This window comes from Thalassophryne amazonica, chromosome 4, assembly GCF_902500255.1.
Source record: "Thalassophryne amazonica chromosome 4, fThaAma1.1, whole genome shotgun sequence".
Lineage (NCBI taxonomy): Eukaryota > Metazoa > Chordata > Actinopteri > Batrachoidiformes > Batrachoididae > Thalassophryne > Thalassophryne amazonica.
The window spans coordinates 96980589-97008469 of NC_047106.1; the positions used below are offsets into that span (position 1 = coordinate 96980589).

Below are 27881 nucleotides of genomic sequence, written 5' to 3' on the forward strand. Positions count from 1 at the left end.
CGTGGTTGACATCATATCTGTCCAGTTCTCACTGGGTTTTGTACAATACCACTACCTCTGATCTTACCGACATGAGATTTGGGGTTCCAAAGGGATCCATTTTAGGCCCCGTGCTCTTTTCCCTTTATGTAGCACCCCTTGGGAATATACTGCGGCGTTTCGGGATTGCCTTTTATTGCTATGCTGATGACACTCAACTGTATATGCCACTAACTGCTGGTAATCTTGTTCACACAAAATCTTTAGAAAATTGCCTTGCATCACTGAGAAGTTGGATGTCTAGTAACTTCCTACTTTTAAATTCTGATTATGGTTCTTGGTCCAGTGAGGCATCGACATCAATTTGACAGGCTGGCGTTTAGCTTGGGTTCATGTGTTATACATCATATGGACAAAGTGAGGAATTCTTAGGGTACTTTTTGATCCTACGTTGTCTTTTGACCTCCACATTAGAGACATTACGAGGACTGCTTTCTTCCATTAGCGAAATGTCGCGAAGATTCGTCTATGGCTATTTGTCGATCCTGTCTATGGCTGATACTGAGACTTTGATACATGCATTTGATTCTTCAAGATTGTACTATTGTAATGCTCTATTTTCTGGTTTGCCACAGTCCAACATTAGGGGTTTTCAACTGGTTCAATATGCTGCTGCCAGACTTTTGACTCAAGGCAGAAAGTTTGACCATATTATGCCTATTTTTCCATCCCTTCACTGGCTTCCTGCTGCTGCAAGATCAGATTCTAACATTCTGTTATTGGCTTTTAAAACTGTTCATAGACTTGCACCCCCCTATCTGGCTGACCTGGTCAAGCCCTACATACCAGCTCAGGCCCTGAGCTCGCAGGATGCAGGACTTTTATGTGTTCCCAGAGTGAATACAAAGTCTGCCTGTCACAGCGCTTTCTCTTACCGTGCCCCAGCTCTTTGGAATGATCTCATGGCACATATACGACAGTCGGATAATGTGGAGACTTTTAAATCAAAACTGAAAACCCATTTGTTTTCCTTGTTTCATCATTAGTTTTATTTTGTTATGTGTTTTTATTCTTGTGCTCTTTTATATTTTGACTTTTTATTGTTTTTTAAATTTTTTGTTAATTCAATTTTTTCTCTGATTTTTGGTACTGTGTTGTGTAAAGCTCCTTGAGGCGATTTCATCATGAGTTGGCGCTATAGAAATTATTAAATTAGAATTTTACAATCTTTTTCAATGTGCATACTAGCGAATTTGTTGTGTGGGCCGCCAGAAGAGGAGGTACTGCTGGCCCACCACCAGAGGGCGCCCTGCCTGAAGTGCGGGCTTCAGGCACGAGAGGGCGCTGCCGCCATGGACACAGCCAGGAGTGACAGCTGTTACTCATTACTTCCTGACAGCTGTCACTCATTCTTCATCACCTCACTCCATAAAACCCAGACGTCATCTCCACCTCATCGCCGAGATATCGTACTTCATTGAAGGTAATATCCTCAGCCGTTTAACAATATTGTTGGTATATTGTGAGTGTTTGCAGGAGTACCGGTACCGCTGTCAGTGGAAGCTGAGAGAGCACTAGAAGGCACTCTTTTTCCCTGAGGAATCTTCCGAAACTCTGCAAGTTATTGAGTGTGAGGTGGAGGTGGCATTCCCACCGTTGTTGTTACTGGGTGTACACACACCCACACTTGACTGTCTTTGTTCTCGCCAGCAGTACCAGATCCGACAGTCGGAGACGGTGATCACCTGGGAATTCGGGACTTGGCGGCTCCAGTATTCACCAGGTTCGGTGGTGGCGGAAATCGTGTGGTTCCGGCCCTTCTCAGGACAAATGTCTTCTATCCTCGAGCCTGCCCACACGTCACCTTTGTAATTTCAATCAATCAATCAATTTTTTTATATAGCGCCAAATCACAACAAACAGTTGCCCCAAGGCGCTTTATATTGTAAGGCAAGGCCATACAATAATTATGTAAAACCCCAACGGTCAAAACGACCCCCTGTGAGCAAGCACTTGGCTACAGTGGGAAGGAAAAACTCCCTTTTAACAGGAAGAAACCTCCAGCAGAACCAGGCTCAGGGAGGGGCAGTCTTCTGCTGGGACTGGTTGGGGCTGAGGGAGAGAACCAGGAAAAAGACATGCTGTGGAGGGGAGCAGAGATCAATCACTAATGATTAAATGCAGAGTGGTGCATACAGAGCAAAAGGAGAAAGAAACACTCAGTGCATCATGGGAACCCCCCAGCAGTCTAAGTCTATAGCAGCATAACTAAGGGATGGTTCAGGGTCACCTGATCCAGCCCTAACTATAAGCTTTAGCAAAAAGGAAAGTTTTAAGCCTAATCTTAAAAGTAGAGAGGGTGTCTGTCTCCCTGATCTGAATTGGGAGCTGGTTCCACAGGAGAGGAGCCTGAAAGCTGAAGGCTCTGCCTCCCATTCTACTCTTACAAACCCTAGGAACTACAAGTAAGCCTGCAGTCTGAGAGCGAAGCGCTCTATTGGGGTGATATGGTACTACGAGGTCCCTAAGATAAGATGGGACCTGATTATTCAAAACCTTATAAGTAAGAAGAAGAATTTTAAATTCTATTCTAGAATTAACAGGAAGCCAATGAAGAGAGGCCAATATGGGTGAGATATGCTCTCTCCTTCTAGTCCCCGTCAGTACTCTAGCTGCAGCATTTTGAATTAACTGAAGGCTTTTTAGGGAACTTTTAGGACAACCTGATAATAATGAATTACAATAGTCCAGCCTAGAGGAAATAAATGCATGAATTAGTTTTTCAGCATCACTCTGAGACAAGACCTTTCTGATTTTAGAGATATTGCGTAAATGCAAAAAAGCAGTCCTACATATTTGTTTAATATGCGCTTTGAATGACATATACTGATCAAAAATGACTCCAAGATTTCTCACAGTATTACTAGAGGTCAGGGTAATGCCATCCAGAGTAAGGATCTGGTTAGACACCATGTTTCTAAGATTTGTGGGGCCAAGTACAATAACTTCAATTTTATCTGAGTTTAAAAGCAGGAAATTAGAGGTCATCCATGTCTTTATGTCTGTAAGACAATCCTGCAGTTTAGCTAACTAGTGTGTGTCCTCTGGCTTCATGGATAGATAAAGCTGGGTATCATCTGCGTAACAATGAAAATTTAAGCAATACCGTCTAATAATACTGCCTAAGGGAAGCATATATAAAGTGAATAAAATTGGTCCTAGCACAGAACCTTGTGGAACTCCATAATTAACTTTAGTCTGTGAAGAAGATTCCCCATTTACATGAACACATTGTAATCTATTAGACAAATATGATTCAAACCACCGCAGCGCAGTGCCTTTAATACCTATCGCATGCTCTAATCTCTGTAATAAAATTTTATGGTCAACAGTATCAAAAGCAGCACTGAGGTCTAACAGAACAAGCACAGAGATGAGTCCACTGTCCGAGGCCATAAGAAGATCATTTGTAACCTTCACTAATGCTGTTTCTGTACTATGATGAATTCTAAAACCTGACTGAAACTCTTCAAATAGACCATTCCTCTGCAGATGATCAGTTAGCTGTTTTACAACTACCCTTTCAAGAATTTTTGAGAGAAAAATTCTTGAAAGGGTAGTTGACTGTAATCATATTCTGAGATTGTCTGTATATTCGTTGTGCACATTTCACAACATTAAATTGTTACTTTTTGGCTCATCTATTGACCGTTCATTTGAACCCCCTGTTGTGGGTCCGTGTCACTACACTTTCACAACAGGATATCTCGGCCAGCGTCATGGACTCCGAGGGGCGTCACCCGGCTGTTGAACGACCAATGGGAGAGCAGGGAGCGCAGGCGTCTGCAGGAGGCGTGATTGGTGAGCTGCAGCACATTCTCACCGCCTTTACGGCTCGGTTGGATCAAATGACTGAGCAAAACATCCTCCTGAACCGCAGGGTGGAGGCTCTCTCCGCACAGATGGCGGCGAGCACTCAGGGCGCTGCTGCAGCTTGTCCTCCTGTCGACGCTGTGCCAGGATATGAACGTTCCAGTGGTGGTTCAACAACCCCTCCCACCATCCCCTGAAGCATACATAAGCCCTCCTGAGCCGTACGGAGGTTGTGTGGAGACGTGCGCGGACTTTCTTATGCAGTGTTCGCTCGTCTTCACACAACGTCCCGTCATGTACGCATCAGATGCTAGTAAAATAGCTTATGTGATTGCTCTGCTTCGGGGTAAGGCACGCGCCTGGGCTACGGCGCTCTGGGAACAGAACTCACGGTTGTTATCAGCATACACTGGGTTTGTGGGGGAGTTCAGAACAGTGTTTGATCACCCTAACAGAGGAGAGACCGCTTCAACTGTGCTGCTGTCAATGAGACAGGGATGCGAGAGCGCAGCCGCTTATGCAGTCAACTTCCGCATCGCGGCTGCGAGGTCTGGCTGGAATAACGTTGCGCTCCGCGCCGCCTTCATAAACGGACTGTCGTTGGTCCTGAAGGAGCAGCTGGTAGCTAAGGAGGAACCGCGGGATTTAGATGGGCTTATCGATCTCGTTATACGGTTAGACAATCGGTTGGAGGAACGCCGTCGGGAGCGAGGCGAAGGACGTGACCGGATACGCGCCGCCCCTCTCCATTCCGGGTTCGAAAAGGGGCTGCCCTCCCCACGCTCCACAGCCGCAGCGCTTTGTGGGGCAACTGCTCCCCCTGCTGACATTGTTAGGGAAACGCACAGGGCCAAAATGAGGAGGCTGATCCGTGGGGAGTGCTTTCTCTGCAGCTCAAAGGAGCACACACAGAAAAACTGCCCCAAACGGCCAAAACGACAACACTCGCCCTTAGAGACTGGGCTAAGGGGGGGTCAAAACATTCAAGTGAGACACACACAGATTGCCACACGACTCCCAGTCACAATCCTGAGCGGAGATTTAACCCTTCAAGCCCCAGCACTGGTGGACATGGGGTCAGAAGGGAATCTGCTAGAAAGCAGATGGGCAAGGGAGGTAGGGCTCCCTCTGGTGGCGCTTCCTTCGCCATTGCAGGTGCGGGCACTAGATGGCACCCTCCTCCCTTTACTCACACACAAGACACAACCAGTAACTCTGGTGGTGTCTGGAAACCATCGGGAGGAGATTGAGTTTTTTGTAACTCCTTCTACCTCCCGCGTGATTTTGGGCATCCCATGGATGTTGAAGCAAAATCCCCGGATTGATTGGCCGTCTGGGGTGGTGGTTCAGTGGAGCGAAACCTGCCATCGGGTGTGTTTAGGATCCTCGGTTCCTCCCGGTTTACAGGCTAAGGAGGAGGTCAAAGTCCCTCCCAATCTGACGGCAGTGCCGGTTGAGTACCACGATCTTGCTGACGTCTTCTGCAAGGATCTGGCACTCACCCTTCCCCCGCAACGTCCGTACGATTGTGCCATTGATTTGGTTCCAGGTGCTGAGTTCCCGTCCAGCAGGCTGTACAACCTCTCACGACCTGAGTGCGAATCAATGGAGACCTACATCCGGGACTCATTAGCTGCCGGGCTGATCCGGAACTCCACCTCCCCGATGGGGGCAGGTTTCTTCTTTGTGGGCAAGAAAGATGGCGGACTCCGTTCATGCATTGATTACAGGGGGATGAATGAGATTACGGTTCGCAATCGATACCCGTTGCCATTGTTGGATTCCGTGTTCACCCCCCTGCATGGAGCCAAAATCTTTACTAAGCTGGATCTTAGAAATGCATATCACCTGGTTCGGATCCGGAAGGGAGACGAATGGAAGACGGCATTTAACACCCCGTTAGGTCACTTTGAGTACCTGGTCATGCCGTTCGGCCTCACCAACGCCCCCGCGACGTTCCAAGCCTTGGTTAATGACATCTTGCGGGACTTCCTGCACCGATTCGTCTTCGTATATCTGGACGATATTCTCATCTTTTCTCCGGATCCTGAGACCCATGTCCAGCATGTACGTCAGGTCCTGCAGCGGTTGTTAGAGAACCGACTGTTTGTGAAGGGCGAGAAGTGCGAGTTTCACCGCACGTCTTTGTCCTTCCTGGGGTTTATCATCTCCTCTAACTCCGTCGCCCCTGATCCGGCCAAGGTTGCGGCGGTGAGAGATTGGCCCCAACCAACAAGCCGTAGGAAGCTGCAACAGTTCCTCGGCTTCGCTAATTTCTATAGGAGGTTCATTAAGGGCTACAGTCAGGTAGTTAGCCCCCTGACAGCCCTGACCTCTCCAAAAGTCCCCTTCACCTGGTCGGATCGGTGCGAAGCCGCGTTCAAGGAGTTGAAACGACGGTTCTCTACTGCGCCAGTTTTGGTGCAGCCCGACCCTAGCCGCCAGTTCGTGGTTGAAGTGGACACCTCTGACTCAGGGATAGGAGCCGTGCTGTCCCAGAGCGGAGAGACCGATAAGGTTCTTCACCCGTGTGCCTACTTTTCACGCAGGTTGACCCCAGCTGAACGGAACTATGACGTCGGCAATCGAGAACTCCTTGCGGTGAAAGAGGCTCTTGAGGAGTGGAGACACCTGTTGGAGGGAGCGTCTGTGCCATTCACGGTTTTCACTGACCATCGGAACCTGGAGTATATCAGGACCGCCAAGCGGATGAACCCCAGGCAAGCCCGCTGGTCACTGTTCTTCGGGCGTTTTGACTTCCGGATCACCTATCGCCCCGGGACCAAGAAACAGAGGTAAGATGCATTGTCCCGGGTACACGAAGAGGAGGTCAAAACTGCACTGTCGGATCCACCGGAGCCCATCCTGCCGGAGTCCACTATCATGGCCACCCTCACGTGGGACGTGGAGAAGACCGTCCGGGAGGCCCTGGCACGGAGCCCGGACCCAGGAACAGGTCCGAAGAACCGTTTATACGTCCCACCAGAGGCCAGAGCTGCAGTCTTGGACTTCTGTCACGGTTCCAAGCTCTCCTGTCATCCAGGGGTGCGAAGGACCGTGGCAGTTGTCCGGCAGCGCTTCTGGTGGGCGTCTATGGAGGCCGACGTCCGGGAGTATATCCAGGCCTGCACCACCTGTGCCAGAGGCAAGGCAGACCATAAAAGGTCCCAAGGACTTCTCCAGCCATTACCGGTGCCTCATCGCCCCTGGTCCCACATCGGCATGGATTTCGTCACGTGCCTCCCGCCGTCCCAGGGCAACACCACCATCTTCACGATAGTGGACCGATTCTCCAAGGCGGCCCACTTCGTGGCCCTCCCGAAGCTCCCAACAGCCCAGGAGACAGCAGACCTCCTGGTCCACCACGTCGTCCGTCTGCATGGGATACCCACCGACATCGTCTCTGACCGTGGTCCCCAGTTCTCCTCACACATCTGGAGGAGCTTCTGCAGGGAACTGGGGGCCACCGTGAGTCTCTCGTCCGGGTACCATCCACAGACGAACGGACAGGCAGAGCGGGCCAACCAGGAACTGGAACAGACCCTCCGCTGCGTAACATCCGCGCACCCGACGGCCTGGAGTAACCATCTGGCCTGGATCGAGTATGCGCATAACAGCCAGGTGTCTTCTGCCAAGAGCCTCTCCCCATTTGAGGTGTGTTTGGGGTACCAGCCCCCATTATTTCCCGTGGTGGAGGGAGAGGTCGGTGTGCCCTCGGTCCGGGCCCATCTTCGGAGGTGCCGTCGGGTGTGGCGCACCGCCCGTTCTGCCTTGTTGAAAGCCTGGACGAGGGCCAAGACCCATGCAGACCGCCGGCGGTCCCCGGCCCCTGCATACCAGCCCGCGCAGGAGGTGTGGTTGTCAACGAAGGACATCCCCCTGCAAGTACAGTCTCCAAAATTGATGGACAGGTTCATCGGCCCCTTCCGTATCGTCAAAGTCCTCAGCCCTGCCGCGGTGAAGCTCCAGCTCCCAGCTTCACTGCGGATCCACCCGGTCTTCCATGTTTCCAGGATCAAACCTCACAACACCTCACCCCTCTGTGCTCCCGGTCCGGCGCCGGATCATTGACGGGGAGCCGGCTTGGACAGTGCGCCGGCTCCTGGACGTCCGTCGAATGGGCCGGGGGTTCCAATATCTGGTGGACTGGGAAGGGTATGGACCCGAAGAACGCTCCTGGGTGAAGAGGAGCTTCATCCTGGATCCGGCCCTCCTGGCCGACTTCTACCGCCGACACCCCGACAAACCTGGTCGGGGCGCCAGGAGGCGCCCATTGAGGGGGGGGGTCCTGTTGTGTGGGCAGCCAGAAGAGGAGGTACTGCTGGCCCACCACCAGAGGGCGCCCTGCCTGAAGTGCGGGCTTCAGGCACGAGAGGGCGCTGCCGCCATGGACACAGCCGGGAGTGACAGCTGTTACTCATTACTTCCTGACAGCTGTCACTCATTCTTCATCACCTCACTCCATAAAACCCAGACGTCATCTCCACCTCATCGCCAAGATATCGTACTTCATTGAAGGTAATATCCTCAGCCGTTTAACAATATTGTTTGTATATTGTGAGTGTTTGCAGGAGTACCGGTACCGCTGTCAGTGGAAGCTGAGAGAGCACTAGAAGGCACTCTTTTTCCCTGAGGAATCTTCCGTACTCTGCAAGTTATTGAGTGTGAGGTGGAGGTGGCATTCCCACCGTTGTTTTTACTGGGTGTACACACACCCACACTTGACTGTCTTTGTTCTCGCCAGCAGTACCAGATCCGACAGTCGGAGACGGTGATCACCTGGGAATTCGGGACTTGGCGGCTCCAGTATTCACCAGGTTCGGTGGTGGCGGAAATCGTGTGGTTCCGGCCCTTCTCAGGACAGACGTCTTCTATCCTCGAGCCTGCCCACACGTCACCTTTGTAATTTGACTGTAATCATATTCTGAGATTGTCTGTATATTCGTTGTGCACATTTCACAACATTAAATTGTTACTTTTTTGGCTCATCTATTGACCGTTCATTTGCGCCCCCTGTTGTGGGTCCGTGTCACTACACTTTCACAACAGAATTTCTGCTTGTGATTAATTAAATAACAGAATGCGATTATGATGTGTTTTGAACATTGGAACTTATTTATCCAGCTAAATGTTTCAAGGAAAATTAAAATAATGCAACTCGTGAGCCTCACCTGTAACTGAATGAAACTGTCAATAAACTAAGTACAAAATGATGAACATACTTCTACTTTATCTGACTTTAACTTTATCCAAAATGACAATTACTAAATCAACATTACAGTGCCTTTAGTGAAATTTGAAAGGTTGACAAAAGTGACAAATTTTAGCTTCTACTGAAATCCAGGCACTATAATGTTGGTTTATTTTTCAAACATATTTCAAAATTAAAGCTCTTTTCAATAAAGACAACACCTTTACCTTTCCCTCCAAAAATATTGGAACACTTGATATTTCACACATTTTAATTTGAATATTGCACAATCAAACCAAAGCACCATGTGTCACTGTATGTCAATGTGACCCAGAGCGCAGCACCACTCGCACATCTAAATGGGCTGTTGTCCGATGTCCTTTGGCTTCCACATTAGAAATATTACTAGGACTGCTTTCTTCCACCTGCGAAATATAGCGAAGATTCGTCCCATCCTGTCTATGGCCGATGCTGAGACCCTGATCCATGCATTTATCTCTTCTAGATTGGACTACTGCAATGTTCTATTTTCTGGTTTACCGCAGTCTAGTATTAGGGGTCTCCAATTGGTTCAAAATGCTGCAGCCAGACTTTTGACACGAAGCAGAAAGTACAACCACATTACACCCATTTTGGCATCCCTTCACTGGCTTCCTGTCCCAGTGAGATCAGATTTTAAGGTTCTGCTACTAACCTATAAAATTATTCATGGACTAGCACCTCCCTACCTAGCTGACCTAATTAAACCTTACGTCCCGGCCCGGGCTTTACGTTCTCAGGGTGCAGGACTACTTTGTGTCTCTAAGGTGAATAAGAAGTCTGCAGGTCACAGAGCTTTCTCTTACCGTGCCCCTGTTCTGTGGAATGATCTCCCTGCGTAAATAAAACAGTCAGATTCTGTGGAGATTTTCAAGTCCAGACTTAAGACGCATTTATTTTCCCTTTCATATGGCTAGCAAACTGGTACAGTTTTGTTTTACGCTTTTTACTCTTTTAACTCATTTATTAGTAATTGGAGCGGGCTGCGGCCTCAACTTTACCTAAATTCTGGGTCTTTTAGTGAAGTTTAGGGCTAGTGGCCAGCGATCACCTTAGCATTTCTCTGTTTTTCTTGTTGTTTAATGCTGGCAAATTATACAGTATTTTTTGTCTTTCCGATGCCTGATTCTGTTTTTTTCTCTCTGTTTCATATGCAGCACCATCCAGAGATGGGAGTTGTATTCGTGTTGGCGATCCTCCTGTCCTGTGGGCCAATAGCATTTCTTGTATATTCGTCCGTGAATTGTTCTGTGAATTGTTGTGCAATTTATGTTTGTAGCATGGCCCAAGCAGAGGGTCACCCCTTTGAGTCTGGTCTGCTTGAGGTTTCTTCCTCAGAGGGAGTTTTTCCTTACCACTGTTGCTCTGGGGGTTGTAAGGTTAGACCTTACCTGTGTGAAGCGCTTTGAGGCAACTCTGTTGTGATTTGGCGCTATATGAATGAAAATAAATTGAAACTGAAATTGCTGTTATATCCATAATAAACCTCATATTACAGACACATTTCCATTCCCTCCCATGGGTTAGATAATGTATGTGAAATATTATGATCGTCATAGTTGTAAAACCATGAGCAGGTGCGCCGCGCTGCTGCTCCACAGCACATCAATGCGTCATTGTGCACGTCAGACGCTCGGCGCTCCACAACACAGCTGAACGGGATGTCACAGCTGTAATACACAAATAATGACATCTACACCATGGAACTGCAAAAGAAATGACGGTGGACCTGTTCCGTCAGGCCATCAGGACATACATTAAAATAAAAATTCCCATTTGAAACAGCTCCAGGTGCGCGTCACAGCGCAGGGCGAACACCAGGAAGGAGCTACAGCCTGTGCAGTCCCTCTAATCCTGGTTGTGCTGTGAGCTGACCAGATCAGCTCACAAATGCCTTGTCCACCACAAAATATGAATCCCACATGATACGCCGTCCCACGTGCAACGCGCGCCAATAATTCAGCCACATGACGCAATGCAACCACTCTGTGTGCTCCGAATCATCACATTACCATGCTGTGTCCATTCGCACAGTGCTAACAGTCTGTCATGTGTGGGACACACATGTTCATTCTGCTGGCACTGTGTCCTCTGAGCAGGACACAGTGCTGGCAGAATGCACCAGTGAGGGACAGGGGGGGAATGGAAGCGCAAAGCAGCGACTTGAGTGAGTGAGAGCATGAATGCCAGCTTTGACACATATGGCATGAATCCAGTCCATACATTAATTGTATGTTGATATGCAGTATCGGCAGGTCTTGTGCAAAGGACAGACATAGCACTGGCCCACACCCTCCTCTCCCTGTGCTTGCAATCCAGTCTTAGTGCATTCTAACAGCAGTCTGTGTCTTCCTACTATTCTCCAACTACGTTTGGGCTGCGATCGTGCGGGTGTGAATGAACCAATCGAGACAGGATCCGACCACATTCTATGTGGTCGTACGGCATTCATACACTGCTGTCCGAACGTCTGTCCCTCTAGACTCTGTCTCGAGGTTTGGATTTTTTACCTATTCGGCCTGATTCGGCTTCATTCATGCTGATTCTTGCTAGGTGTGACGGCACCCTTAAATGTAGGCTTCATCCTCTTTAACAAGTTGGAGTTAATTAATTATTTAATGCGTTAATTTCCTCCATACCACACCCTGTGTGTCTGGTAAACTCCAGTTTAAAGGGAAAGACAGGTGGAACTCTAATTGACTGTTGTCATATTCATACAACAAAATGCCCAAATACAAATGAACATGGTAAACCAAATCCTTTAGCACACAGACCACTAGGATAAGCCCTAAATCACAGGGGACACGTTGCGCAAGTCTGTGTTGCGTCTGCCACGGAAATGTGATTGGAGACACTGACCTTAGTGCAACATTTGTCTGTTGCACAAGACATCCGGCTTCCTGGTGGAATGGCTCAGAGAAGGACTTTCTTAAAAATACATGAAATTTCAGCTACAATTTGCCAGATGGCAGATGGATGAATTGTGCCTTGATTTTAACTGTTTCCTTGTATGAAAACATGGGGCAGCTCTCATCTTATGCTGCAATAACTTAAAACCAGGAGTAAGATCTTAAGTGTTAAGAGTATTCTGATTTAACAAAACATGCTTCAGTAGATCAATTTGAAAACAGTTTGACACAATCAAGCAACAATGTATAGTTACGGAAAGACCATTCACACAACAACTAACACACGTGAATTAGGTTCAATGTTATTTCTCCCGTAGCCTTCCTTACCTTGGTTTACTAGGGTTGAGCGAAGCATTCCACTTTTAGACCACACCTTGATCTGTCCATCTTCTCCAGCTAAATAAGCACAGAAACAGAACAAATTACAAAACTGATTAGAATCTAACACACTGTTGAATAAAACACCTTTGAGTAAGGGTGTAACAATGCACAGGCTCCACAAACTCATCATATGTATATCATAATACGTACAGTGCATCTGGAAAGTATTCACAGCGCTTCACTTTATAAACATTTTGTTATGATACAGCCTGATTCAAAAATGGAGTAAATTAATTTTTGTCCTCAAAATTGTACAAACAATACCCCATAATGACAGTGTGAAAAAAGTTTTTTGAGATTTTTTCAAATTAAAAAAACAACAAAAAAAAAAACAAAAAACTAATACCCTCGTCACACATAGCCAGAATCACGCAGAGTGGCGTAGGACTTATGAATTGGCGCACATCCGAAAGGTGTCGGATTTCTGTTCCAAAACGTTCTGACAGCCATATGTGGAAGTTGACACAGTTGGTCAAAATTGGCCGGTGGCCCCGAGTATGATGCACATGTTCAAAACTCTCCGGGCACGGTCGAGATGGGACACCTATCCGACAGCGGTCTATGTGCTATCTGAGCACCAACTAACCGCAATTTATATATTCTGATGGTGGCAAAACGGGATCCGAAATGATCTGAGCGTATACAAGGGAAACTTGAGACAGATCTGGCATGGTATTCCTACCGACATGACCTGCACGTGCCACATATAATAATGTCCACCCCCACCCCCTGGAGCGCAAAGAACTGTGGCAATGTATGTGGCACACTTCAACATGATAATGATTATGAATTATCATGTACAGTGAATGTGAACAGCAGCTATCAAACAGAAAGCTCTGTGCGCTAATGCGCTTATGCTGCCGCAAAGCTGAACAGGCTGTTGTATCAACAACGGACCTTACAGTAAAGATATTTGTCCATTCCTTCCCATGGGCAATGTAAATAATGTGAACTACTGTCTCCACCATAACACAGGCAGCTGCGCTTCAATGTGGTGCGCAGTAACACATCAATGCACGCGCCATGGTCAGAGCTGGACGGCTGTCACGCTGCAATAAATATTCACCTTCTAACTCTGGAGGAGATATACAACCCCAATTCCAATGAAGTTGGGATGTTGTGTAAAATCTAAATTAAAAACAGAATACAATGATTTGCAAATCCTCTTCAACCTATATTCAATTGAATACACCACAAAGACAAGATATTTAATGTTCAAACTGATAAACTTGATTGTTTTTGTGCAAATATTTGCTCATTTTGAAATGACTGCAACACGTTTCAAAAAAGCTGGGACAGTGGTATGTTTACCACTGTGTTACATCACCAATAAGCACAACACTCAATAAGCTTGTGGGAACTGAGGACACTAATTGTTGAAGCTTTTTAGGTGGAATTCTTTCCCATTCTTGCTTGATGTACGACTTCAGTTGTTCAACAGTCCGGGGTCTCTGTTGTCATATTTTGCGCTTCATAAGCACCACACATTTTCAATGGGTGACAGGTCTGGACTGCAGGCAGACCAGTCTAGTACCCGCATTCTTTTACTACGAAGCCACACTATTGTAACACGTGCAGAATGTGGCTTGGCATTGTCTTGCTGAAATAAGCAGGGACATCACTGAAAAAGACAATGCTTGGATGGCAGTATGTGTTGCTCCAAAACCTGGATGTACCTTTCAGCATTGACGGTACCATCACAGATGTGTAAGTTGTCCATGCCATGGGCACTAGCACACCCCCATAACATCACAGATGCTGGCTTTTGAACTTAGCGCTGGTAACAATCTGGATGTTCTTTTTCCTCTTTTGTCCAGAGGACACGACATCCATGATTTCCAAAAACAATTTGAAATGAGGACTCATCAAACCACAGCACACTTTTCCTTTTCCACTTTACGTCTGTCCATTTCAAATGAGCTCAGGGCCCAGAGAATGTGGCTGCATTTCTGGATGTTGTTGATGTAAGGCTTTTGCTTTGCATGGTAGAGGTTTAACTTGCACTTGTAGATGTAGCGACAAACTGTTAACTGACAATGGTTTTCTGAAGTGTTCCTGAACACACACGGTAAAGTCATTTACACAATGATGTCGGTTTTTAATGCAGTGCCGCCTGAGGGATCGAAGGTCATGGGCATTCAATGTTGGTTTTCGGCCTTGCTGCTTACATGTAGAAAGTTCTCCCGATTGTCTGAATTTTCTGATTATATTATGGACTGTAGATGATGGAATCCCTAAAATTCCTTGCATTTCAACGTTGAGAAACATTGTTCTTAAACTGTTGGACTATTTTTTCATGCAGTTGTTCACAAAGTGGAGATACTGGCCCCATCTTTGCTTGTGAACGACTGAGAATTTTGAGGATGCTCATTTTATACCCAGTCATGAGTGTCCTCAGTTCCCTTACTGAGTGTTGTTAGAAGGAAAGGTGATGTAACACAGTGGTAAACATACCACTGTCCCAGCTTTTTTGAAACATGTTGCAGGTATCCATTTCAAAATGAGCAAATATTTGCACAAAACCAAAGTTTATCAGTTTGAACATTAAATATATTGTCTTTGTGGTATATTCAGTTGAATATATGTTGAAGAGGATTTGCAAATGACTGTATTCAGTTTTTATTTACATTTTATACCACGTCTCAACTTGATTGGAATTGGGGTTGTAACATGGAACTTTGCCAGGCCGTTACACCATTAATAAACATACAACTTACCTCAACAGCGGTCCAGGAGTGTTTCACAGAGTGCACATGGACATGAAGCCAGGACAGCAGCCTGCAGTTACAATCCTCTCACCCAAAAGAAAAAAATGAATTTCATGTGATAATCCAACCATCGCGGTGTCCAGAGTTGCACTGCGCTCCTAAAGAGGACAAACGAGAAAAAAGAAAGTTCCCCTAAGGGACTGCATGGCCCAATGCCAGCAAACTTTGGAGCGAAGCTGTCCAGTGGCAGGCGTGCACTTAGTCGCCCATGTAGCGTTATGCATACACACGCACACACACACACACACACATACACAAACACACAGCTGGGTGATAATTACAGCCCCACACATGTGCACAGAGCGCACGTGCGAGTGAGGAAAACAGCGCTCCGGTCTGCCATCCATACATTTGGAGATCGGGCAGTCTGCAGTGCCTTTGGCTGTCTGACACCAGTCTGTGTCGTCTACATGTGCTCTGGATGCGATCTGACAGGTGTGGACGAGGCAGCCTGTCTGTGTTCCAATACTGCAGACCATGCCTTTTTTCCTCCTGACTGTGTCGGATTACGGCAATATTTGCCATACCGGGCATGTTTCCGGCACATTCGTGCTATGTGTGAAAGTGGCTTGAGAAATCACATGCATACGAGGTCTGTCCATAAAGTATAGGTCCTTTTTATTTTTTTCAAAAACTATATGGATTTCATTCATATGTTTTTACGTCAGACATGCATGAACCCTCGTGCGCATGCGTGAGTTTTTCCACGCCTGTCGGTGACGTCATTCGCCTGTGAGCACTCCTTGTGGGAGGAGTCGTCCAGCCCCTCGTCGGAATTCCTTTGTCTGAGAAGTTGCTGAGAGACTGGCGCTTTGTTTGATCAAAATTTTTTCTAAACCTGTGAGACACATCGAAGTGGACATGGTTCGAAAAATTAAGCTGGTTTTCAGTGAAAATTTTAACGGCTGATGAGAGATTTTGAGGTGACACTGTCGCTTTAAGGACTTCCCACGGTGCGAGACGTCGCACTGCGCTCTCAGGCGGCGTCATCAGCCTGTTTCAAGCTGAAAACCTCCACATTTCAGGCTCTATTGATCCAGGACGTCGTGAGAGAACAGAGAAGTTTCAGAAGAAGTCGGTTTCAGCAATTTATCCGGATATTCCACTGTTAAAGGAGATTTTTTTAATGAAAGACGTGCGGACGGGTCCGCGCGTAGGGACGCAGCCGGCGCGGAGCGGCGGCACAGGAAAAACAAATCCGTGGTGATAACCATTTGTAAAATCCAGGCGGCTTTTGATGGCTTTCAGTGGAGTGAGTATATGAGAAATTGTTTAACAGCTGGACATGTTCCAACTTGTCCTTAAGGCTTTCAACAGAGGTGTTTTTCCTGTGGCGGAGCGTCGCGGTGGCTGCGAGCCGACGCGCGGACCCGTCCGCACGTCTTTCATTAAAAAAATCTCCTTTAACAGTGGAATATCCGGATAAAATGCTGAAACCGACTTCTTCTGAAACTTCTCTGTTCTCTCACGACGTCCTGGATCAATAGAGCCTGAAATGTGGAGGTTTTCAGCTTGAAACAGGCTGATGACGCCGCCTGAGAGCGCTGTGCGACGTCTCGCACCGTGGGAAGTCCTTAAAGTGACAGTGTCACCTCAAAATCTCTCATCAGCCGTTAAAATTTTCACTGAAAACCAGCTTAATTTTTCGAACCATGTCCACTTCGATGTGTCTCACAGGTTTAGAAAAAATTTTGATCAAACAAAGCGCCAGTCTCTCAGCAACTTCTCAGACAAAGGAATTCCGACGAGGGGCTGGACGACTCCTCCCACAAGGAGTGCTCACAGGCGAATGACATCACCGACAGGCGTGGAAAAACTCACGCATGCGCACGAGGGTTCAAGCATGTCTGACGTAAAAACATATGAATGAAATCCATATAGTTTTTGAAAAAAATAAAAAGGACCTATACTTTATGGACAGACCTCGTATAAGCATTCACAGCCTTTCCCATGAAGCTCAAAATTGAGCTCAGGTGCATCCTGTTTCCACTGATCATCCTTGAGATGTTTCTACAGCTTAAGTGGAGTCTACCTTGGGTAAATTAAGTTGATTGGACATGATATGGAAAAAAACACACCTGTCTACATATAAGGTACCACAGTTGACAGTGCATGTCAGAGCACAAACCAAGTATGAAGTCAAAGGAATTGTCTGCAGACCTATGAGACAGGATTGTCTCGAGGCACAAATCTGGGGAAGGGTAAAGAGACATTTCTGTTGCTTTGAAGGAAACAATGAACACAGTGGCCTCCATCATCCATTAATGGAAGAAGTTCAGATCCACCAGGATTCTTCCAAGAGCTGGCCTTCCATCGAAACTCAGCGATCAGGGGAGAAGGGCCTTCGTCAGAGAGGTGACCAAGAACCCAACGGTCACTCTGTCAGAGCTCCAGCATTCCTCTGTGGAGAGAGGAGAACATTCCAGAAGGACAATCATCGCTGCAGCAATCCACCAATCAGGCGTGTATGGTAGAGTGAACAGACAGAAGTCACTCCTTCGTAAAAGGTAGATGGCAACCCACGTGGAGTTTGCCAAAAGGCAGCTGAAGGACTCTCAGACCATGAGAAAAAATTCTCTGGTCTGATGAGACAAAGATTGAACTGTATGACGTAAATGCCAGGGGTCATGTTTGGAGGAATACACGCACCATCCCTACAGTGAAGCATGGTGGTGGCAGCATCATGCTGAGGGGATGTTTTTCAGCAACAGGAACTGGGAGACTTGTCAGGATTGAGGGAAAATGAATGCAGCAATGTACAAAGACATCCTGGATGAAAACCTGCTCCAGAGCGCTCTTGACCTCAGATTGGGGTAACGGTTCCTCTTTCAGCAGGACAATGACCCTAAGCACACATCCAAGATATCAAAGGAGTAGCTTCAGGACAACTGTGTGAATGTCCTTGAGTGGCCCAGCCAGAGCCCAGACCTGAATCTGATTGAACATCTCTGGAGAGATCTGAAAATGGCTGTGCACCGGTGCTCTCATCCAAACCAATGGAGCTTGATAGGTACTGCAAAGAAGAATTGGCAAAACTGCCCAAAGATAGGTGTACCAAGCCAAGCTCGTGGCATCATATTCAAGAAGACTTGAGACTCTAATTGCTGCCAAAGGTGCATCAACAAAGTATTGAGGGAAGGGTGTGTAAACTTATGTACTTGTGATTTCTTTTTTATTTTTAATTAACTTGTAAAAATTACAAAAAAAACAAAAAAAAAAAAACAACCTTTTTTCATGTTGCCATTACGGGGTGCTGTCAGAAGAATTTTGAGGGAAAAAAATTAATTTACTCAATTTTGGAATAAGGCTGTAACAAAACAATGTGGATAAAGTGAAGCACTGTAATTACTTTCTGAATGCACAGATTAAGGAGCGGTACAACCGGTTTAAAGACGGCCGCACAACGGTGGAGAGCGCGCTGCGCTCCGGGCGGCCATCAACATGCTGAAATGATCAGATCATCTCTAAAGTGAACGCTGTGGTGATGGGGGACCGTCGTGTGACTATCCGAAAAATTGCGGAAGAGGTGGACATCAGCACTTTTTTGGCACATTCCACTGTGACAGAAGATTTTGCCATGAAAAGAGTTGCAGCGAAATTCATGCCGATGGCTTGGGCACGAAGCTGATGGCGGAACAGAAGTGTTGAAATCTCACAGGACATGTTGTGACATGCTCACCTCTTCCACAATTTCTCAGATAGTCACACGACGGTCCCACATCACCACAGCGTTCACTTTGGAAATGATCTGGTCATTTCAGCATGTTGATGGCCGCTGGGAGCGCGGCTCGCTCTCCACCGTTGTGCGGCCGTCTTTAAACCGGTTGTACCGCTCCTTAATCTGTGTGATGCCCATAGCATCGTCACCGAAAGCCGTCTGAATAATCCGAATGGTTTCCACCTGGCTGTTGCCCAGTTTCTGGCAAAATTTGATGCAGTCGCCCTGCTCCAGTCGTTCCGCCAATTCCTTGCAAAGAAAAAACTACGAGAGACTACACCCATCCTCACACAAAGACCGCTTACCAGCAAATGACGCAATTGACAGCCGTGAAAAAATTCAAGGTTGGCTCAGGTAAGCACCTGTGATTCAAATCCATCAGGTTTTTGAAAAAACATAAAAAGGTCGGATACTTTTCTAACAGACCTCATATTTTCCAGAGTATACGTCTCTCTGGACTTTCTGGATGCACTGTTATACAAATAATGTTTATGAGTTCAATGGTGAAAGCTGGAACATACCATTCAACGAGGTGAAGCCGTTTTATATCCATCCATCCATTCTCTTCCGCTTTATCCGGAGACAGGTCGCGGGGGCAGCAGCTCAAGCAAAGCCGCCCAGACCTCCCGATCCACACACACCTCCCCCAGCTCCTCCAGGGAAACCCCAAGGCGTTCCCAAGCCAGCCGAGTGATGTAGTCCCTCCAGCGTGTCCTCGGTCTTCCCCGGGGTCTCCTCCCAATGGGACGTGCCCGGAACACCTCTCCAGCGAGGCGTCCAGGGGGCATCCGGAAAAGATGCCTGAGCCACCTCAACTGACTCCTTTCGATGTGGAGGAGCAGCGACTCGACTCCGAGCTCCTCCCGAGTGATCGAGCTCCTCACCCTATCTCTAAGGGACCGCCCAGCCACCCTGCGGAGGAAACTTATCTCGGCCGCTTGTACTCGCGATCTCGTTCTTTCGGTCAGGAGCCAAATCTCATGACCATAGGTGAGGATCGGAACGTAGATCGATTGGTAAATCAAGAGCTTTGCAAAGCCGTTTTATATAACGGCTAAAATAGATTATTGTCATTTGATATTTATTTTCATAAAAGGGACTTACATTTTGGTGTTCCACTGTGACGTGTAGTCCAATGATGCTGTGTACTGACTTCAGACTCCATAAAAAAAAGACTTTGTGTCGTTCCTCAGTCCAACCAAAAATCACATCAGTGTTTCATGTAAACAGCTCTCCATGCATCCAGGCGGCTTACGGCGGAGTGGATTTTGTGTGTAGCAGCGTCAGTTAACTCAATCAAATCACGAGTGCGTGCATGCGCACATGTGCGTGCGTTATCACATATGTGCGCGTGCACGAGGACGTGCGCATGTGTATGTGTGTGCGAGCGCGCACTTGAGAGTGCAATGGTACCAAACGTATGGAACCAAATTTGTACTCTAAATGGAACCAAATGCAACACAAATGGGATGAATTAATCCATGCCATGTGACATACAAAGCACCAATGCACCAAATGACAAGGATCCACTCAGCCGTTACATAAAAATGAATGAATTTATTTGTTCTGCAAGAGATTATTTCTTCTATGCAGTATTTGACTTTTTCTGATATCATGAAACTAATAATAATAATAAAAAAAACCTAAATGACTGAATAAAGACTTCACAATATGATTATGATGATTCACGATGCATTGTTAGACCCCTACCTTTGACAATGTGCAGAAAATGTGGGTCTGGTCATGTTTACCTGTGATGAGAGCAGTCCCATCATAGTTCCATCTCCCAGCTAAAACAGCTCCTTTGTGGGCTTCAACACTCTTCTCAATGCGCCCCATCTTGGAAACCAGGTGGAACTTCCCTGCATCAACACAAAAACAGACTTGCTATAGAGCAAATCCACACTCTATGTTCTGAATGGTGTGGCGAAGATGTTTACAGACTATAATTCAGGAACAACCATGTGTATCGTAATTAACTACCGGTAGGTACTAAATGGATGCTGACATATGAATGGAACAATTACACAGACCGCATTTTCAAACTGACAGTGAAATAGATCACTGTATTAGAAAAAGGAATCAAAATGGTTTTTACAACATTAAATCCCCAACACTAGGTCAGTTTCCCACATGGAACTCATTACACACTTAACAAAAGTATAAACGTTTTATTATCGTTCCCATTTTTCATGATTTGAAAATGCTCTAAGGTTTATTCTAGGCACACAAAAAGCTTATTTCTGTTAAATTTGTTCACAAATTTGTTAAAATCCATGTTAGTGATTGCTTTACCTTTGTCAGGGTAATCCATCCAGCTGTCAGGTGTTGAAGATGATGCTGATTAAACAGCGCTATTATTGCACAGGTGTGCTGAACAGAACCAGAGGTCCGCTGCCTAATTTCATCATCGTTTTCAGATACTTTCAGCCTAGATTGTTACAATCCACTAAAATCAATGTCATGTGGTTTCCATATTAAAGTGTCACTTTTTACATGCAGTTATTTCATTACACAACAATGTTAAATGCTACAAACTATCCAAATTGTTGTCTCAACTAAAACCGTGGAAGAAAATATCCATGTAATAGTGACAAACTGAACAATTTCACCATATAATCAAAATGATCTTTTATTCCCACATACCAAGGTAACATTGCAAAGTTTCTGTGTAGGCTCTCAGTTGTCCAGGTGGTTTCCATAGTAGAGAAGCTTGAATCTTCGATTGGACTGGGTTGCTTGACGCGAGGACGTTTAGCTTCAAATCGCAGAAGCTTCCTCATCTAAAATTCTTGCTCTGGTGGTCTGAGTTCTGTCTTGACTCTTGTAGAAAAGAATAATCAAGAAGTCACAAAAGCTGGAGTTTTAAACCTAACCCGACCCCTCCTACCGAGAGGCAGACTGCTATAGGCCAGTGACTAAACAATAGCTCTAATTACCACATATTGTGCTCTAGTTAGCACCCTTCTAATGACAGGGCAGCTGTCCCTCCTAATGATGGGACGGACCCTCTCCTCATGGCTCCCTTGACGACTCTGCTGATGACGTGAATGACTCATTACCATGAACAAAAGACTGAAACTGCTTTGACCTGAGTACCCCATTGTAAACAGGGGATAAAGCGTGTCTCAGACCCCCTCCCCGGTTAAGGCTGGGTTTCAAATGTTTCACAAAGAATGCCTCCTTGACCCCTCTCTCAAACCATTTCTTCTCTCTGGCTAATATTTTAACTTCCTTGTCCTCAAACGTGTGGTTAGTGTCTTTAAGGTGGAGATGAACTGCAGACTGAGGTCCACTGGTGCCCTCTCTGCGGTGCTGGTATAGCCTTTTGTGTTTTGTTTTTCCCCTACTCCTGCTAAATAAGGGAGAGACAAGAGTGTCTCTCCCTTATTTAGCAGGAGTAGGGGAAAAACTACAGAGGATCTTCAGACAGCACGAAATCCCAGTTTACTTTAAACCGGTTAACACCTTGAGACAGAAATTAGTTCACCCTAAGGACAGGATCCCTAGTTACAAACAGAGCAATGTAGTGTATTCTATCAGATGTCAGGAAAACTGTAACGAACACTACATAGGTGAGACTAAACAACCTTTACACAAAAGGCTATACCAGCACCGCAGAGAGGGCGCCAGTGGACCTCAGTCTGCAGTTCATCTCCACCTTAAAGACACTAACCACACATTTGAGGACAAGGAAGTTAAAATATTAGCCAGAGAGAAGAAATGGTTTGAGAGAGGGGTCAAGGAGGCATTCTTTGTGAAACATTTGAAACCCAGCCTTAACCGGGGAGGGGTCTGAGACACGCTTTATCCCCTGTTTACAATGGGGTACTCAGGTCAAAGCAGTTTCAGTCTTTTGTTCATGGTAATGTCATTCACGTCATCAGCAGAGTTGTCAAGGGAGCCATGAGGAGAGGGTCCGTCCCATCATTAGGAGGGACAGCTGCCCTGTCATTAGGAGGGTGCTAACTAAAGCACAATAGGTGCTAATTAGAGCTATTGTTTAGTCACTGGCCTATAGCAGTCTGCCTCTCAGTAGGAGGGGTCGGGTTAGGTTTAAAACTCCAGCTTTTGTGACTTCTTGATTATTCTTCTCTACAAGAGTCAAGACAGAAGTCAGACCACCAGAGCAAAAATTTTAGCTGAGGAAGCTTTTGCGATTTGAAGCGAAACGTCCTCGCGTCAAGCAACCCAGTCCAGTCAAAGATTCAAGCTTTTCTACTATGTAACATTGCAAAAACACACAGCTTTCAAAGCAAGTGGAAAGGGGGGCATTAGGATGTTCACTGATGACACTGTGAAAATATGTCATTTATGGCAATAGGCATTTTAATAATGCAATTTTGTATGTGATTTCTGGTGGACTAAAACTGCAGATTAGCATGCTACTCTTGGTTCTAAATTTGGAAAAACATCTTCTCAAAGTAGCCCAAATGAGTTTCATGCTTTTAATTTAGCCCCATTTAGGTCAAATCTACTTCTACTTAACAGAAAACCCTCTCGTGCTTCATGCAGCTCAACACAATTATGCTTCTGAATATGGAAAGATTATGCAAGCTGTCATTTTTAAGCAGATACTAATAAATTTACATACCCTGGCAGAATTTTACATTTTTTTGCCCATTTTTCAAAGAAAATGAACAACTCAAAAACTTTTTTTTCCACTCACGGTCAGTGGTTGTGTGAAGCCATTCATTGTCAAACAACTGCGTTTACTCTTTTTAAAACATAATGACAACAGAAACTACCAGTGGTGGGCACAGCTAACCAATCAGCTAACTGAAAAGTTATCTTTTATAAAGCTAAACCGATAAAACACCCCAAAAATTTTTCGGAGGTTACAGCTAACCGATAACTTTCAGTATTGTCTCTGGTACACTCTCAGCTACAAACAAGCCAATTTTGAGTTTCAACACTGCGATCACATCTGGTAGAGTCAAAGGCGGTCATAAGCCCCAACATGTGTCAGCACTTCTGTCTTTGTGAATCCTGTCCACTACTGTAAGCTGCTTTTTGCTATGTATTTCGCAGCAGTGAATCAGCTGAGAGGCACTAAGCTCAACTCTACCCCAGCAAAAGGGGCCTGACCACCAGGCTGCCATAAAAAAACCCCCAAAAAAACAAAAGTCATTTTTCCTTAACAGCATACAGCAGTCCTGCTGTGAGGCAGAGGTCTTGGAAAATAAAGCAGTTTTAAGTTATGGTTTTGATTTATACATCAAATTAAACCAGATGGAATAACTCCATTAATGTCAATTTTATCATTTGTACAAAGCTAAAATTTAACACATATCTTTTCATTTTAAACAATGCACTAATTCTGACATTTTGTAACAAACACACACAGATGCCAAAGGGATTATGGGTAAAATGAGCCTCCACTAACACTGATTGGTTGACCAGGGCTTGAAATAGTACGTGCATGTGCTAGTTTGTGCACATATTATTCGAGCGGTGCACGTAATTTTATAATGCACACTGGTGCAAGTAACGTTATCCAAGTTTTATCAACTATAAGCACCAGTAGAATGAACCAATAAAGGAATAAATAAGGAAAAAACAATTTCCAGTGTGTTGTCTTCGTCTTCCCCGCGTTTTATGACTCTCACACACGCAGCAAGTTGCTGTCTGCAGCTGCTGCTGCCGCTGCTACTGCTCTTCCCTCAAAATCTGTCATAACCACACGGGACCTGCTTCGAGTTGCTTCAGCCCCTTTCAAACCGGGGCTGCTCCCAGTTGCGTTGTGTGTCGTTATGATGACGCCACGTGGAAGCAACTCAGTGCTGAGACGATGCAGCTTGGCGCCACAACAGCACGAGGGGCGCAAAGGACGAAGCAAATCGGACACCGAAAATTAAACATGTTTAATTTTTGTCTGTGTCCTGTGCTCGAGACAGAATTAAGTGGTTTCAGCGCAAGTCAGAGCAACAGGACGGTACTCAGCATGACTGGAAGCCACACACTCACAAGACGACGTTACAAGACACCAATTTATGATTCCTGCTGTGTTCCATTGTTCCCGCAGTATAAATCACGCAGGGTTGTTTTTATACCATGTACACAATGCAGTAAAACTACACGCTTTACCCATAATGCACTGTGGAGACAGCATGTCCACACTAAAACCTTCAAAATTAGTGCATTACTTTAAAACTAAAAAATATAGCTGATATTTTCACTTTATAAAACTTCAGACGTGGCGGTCGGGGACAGTGCCTCTGGACTGGGAAACTGGGGTGGTGGTCCCTCTGTTTAAGAAGGGGGACCGGAGGGTGTGTTCCAACTACAGGGGGATCACACTCCTCAGCCTCCCCGGTAAGGTCTATTCCAGAGTACTGGAGAGGAGAATTCAAATCAATAGTCAAACCTCGGATTCAGGAGGAGCAGTGTGGTTTTCGTCCTGGTCGCGGCACACTGGACCAGCTCGACACCCTCCATCCGGTGTTCAAGGGTTCATGGGAGTTCGCCCAACCAGTCCACATGTGCTTTGTGGATCTGGAAAAGGTGTTTGACCGTGTCCCTCAGGGCACCCTGTGGGGGGTCCTCCGGGAGTACGGGCTCCGGGGTCCTTTGCTAAGGGCTATCCGGTCCCTGTACGACCACAGCAGGAGCTTGGTTTGCATTACCGGTAGTAAGTCAAACCTGTTTCCAGTGCACGTTGGCCTCCGCCAGGGCTCCCCTTTGTCACTGGTTCTGTTCATTACCTTTATGGACAGAATTTCTAGGCGCAGCTGCTGTTGTTTGCAGACAATTCTGTTAGCTTCGTCAAATCAGGACCTTCAGCGTGCACTGGGGTGGTTTACAGCCGAGTGTGAAGCGTCCGGGATGAAAATCAGCACCTCCAAATCTGAGGCCATGGTTCTCAACCGGAAAAAGGTGCTTTGCCCTCTTCAGGTCGGTGGAGTGTCCTTGCCTCAAGTGGAGGAGTTTAAGTATCTCGGGGTCTTGTTCACGAGCGGGGGAAGGATGGAGCGTGAGATCGACAGACGGATCGGTGCAGCATATGCAATGATGCGGTCGCTGTATCGGACCTTCGTGGTGAAGAGGGAGCTGAGCAGGGGGGCAAAGATCTCGATTTACCAATCGATCTACGTTCCGAACCTCACCTATGGTCATGAGATTTGGCTCCTGACGAAAGAACGAGATAGCGAGTACAAGCGGTCGAGATGAGTTTCCTCCGCAGGGTGGCTGGGCGCTCCCTTAGAGATAGGGTGAGGAGCTCGGAGTCGAGCCGCTGCTCCTCCACGTCGAAAGCCAGCTGAGGTGGCTCGGGCATCTTTTCCAGATGCCCCCCGGACGCCTCGCTGGAGAGGTGTTTCGGGCACGTCCCATTGGGAGGAGGCCCCGGGGAAGACCCAGGACACGCTGGAGGGACTACATCTCTCGGCTGGCTTGGGAACGCCTTGGGGTTCCCCCGGAGGAGCTGGGGGAGGTGTGTGTGGATCGGGAGGTCTGGGCGGCTTTGCTTGAGCTGCTGCCCCCGCAACCCGACTCCGGATAAAGCGGAAGAAAATGGATGGATGGATTAAAACTGTATGCCTCTGGATGACTTGGGTGATAATTCCAGCATGTCAGTATGGCTTCAAAGAAAATAATCTTTTTTCTCTCACTTTCTTTCTCTTCTGTGACCAGTTCTCCTTTGTCTGCAAAGGATAGAGCGGTTTCTCCTGAAATTAGCTTTCCTCTGTCTGCAGAGGATAGAAATGCACATATACTACAAAACATTTAACTCAAACCTTCGATATCAGACTTCACAAATGGTTTTAACTGAAGCTTTATTCACTACACCTGCAAAAATATGTTAGCAGTCTAAAAATTATCAAACCAAAATTTATCAGAAGATAATTGGTCTGTTGATGTTTTGACAGTTATCTGGAAAGCTAATCCAATAATGAAAACATTAACTTTAATAATTAGCGGATTAGCGGAACTGTGCCCACCACTGGAAACTACTCATATGACCCTGATCAAAAGTTTACATACCCCTCTTCCTATATACCGTATACTGCCCCCTTTAACATCAATGACAGCTTGGAGTCTTTTGTGATAGGTGTGGATGAGGCTCTTTATTTTCTTGATGGTAAAGCTGCCCATTCTTCCTGTAAATTCCTGGGCTGTCTTGCATGAACTGCACTTTGAGATCATCCCAGAGTGGCTCAATGATATTGAGGTCAGGAGACTGAGATGACCACTCCAGAACCTTCACTTTATTCTGCTGTAGCCAATGACAGGTCGACTTGGCCTTGTGTTCTGGATCACTGTCATGGAACATCCAACTACGTCCCTTGCGCAGCTTCAAAGTTGATGAGTGCAAATGTTCCTCCAGTATTTTTTGATAACATGCTGAATTCATCCTGCCATGAATTTTGCCGTTTCCTGTGCCTTTGTAGCTCACACATCCCAAAAACATCAGCAATCCACCTCCGTGTTTCACAGTAGGAATGGTGTACCTTTCATCATAGGCCTTACTGAATCCTCTCCAAATGTAATGTTTAGGGATGTGGCCACAAAGTTCAATTTTGGTCTTATCACTTCAAATGACTTTGTTCTCTATGCTGATTGGAGTATTGTAAGTGGGATACTTTGTGGCATTTGCATAGTAATGGCTTTCTTCTGGCGACTCAACCATGCAGTCCATTTTTCTTCAACTGCCTCCTTATTGTGCATCTTGAAACAGCCACACCACATTGTTTCAGAAAGTCCTGTATTTTCCTGGCAGCTGTTGCTGAAATTTCTGTTGGTCTACCTGACCGTGATTTATACCTGACCTGTTTTATACAGTTCAGTTACCTTTTCCCACAAATCCCTTGACAATACTTTTGCTTTCCTCATGACTGAGAAACCACAAACATCAGTGCAGCACTGGATGAAAGATGCAAGGGTGTCTCAGGAGCCCAGAAACTCACTGACCTTTTATACACACACACTGATTACTAGTAAACAGATCACAGGTGAGGATGGTTACCTTTAGTAGCCATTCAAACATGTTTGTGTCAACATGTGTGCATGTTATCAGGACTAAA

General features: G+C 46.2%; 1 protein-coding gene and 1 long non-coding RNA gene across 2 annotated transcripts in view; one reads left to right on the forward strand and one right to left on the reverse strand.

Annotated features, from left to right (window-relative positions):
* The window catches only part of ift80 (intraflagellar transport 80 homolog (Chlamydomonas)), a 353657-nt gene that overhangs the window by 284191 nt on the left and 41585 nt on the right, over positions 1 to 27881 (reverse strand). The window contains exons 4-5 of the mRNA XM_034168293.1: positions 20610 to 20720; positions 12319 to 12387 (exon numbers count right to left, since the gene is read on the reverse strand). Of these exons, the coding sequence (XP_034024184.1) occupies positions 12319 to 12387; positions 20610 to 20720 (180 nt within the window). The remainder of the gene's footprint in view (positions 1 to 12318; positions 12388 to 20609; positions 20721 to 27881) is intronic.
* Positions 1913 to 11538, forward strand: LOC117508515. The gene is made up of 3 exons (XR_004560113.1): positions 1913 to 1924; positions 11251 to 11253; positions 11402 to 11538. It is a non-coding gene; the product is annotated as an uncharacterized LOC117508515 (long non-coding RNA).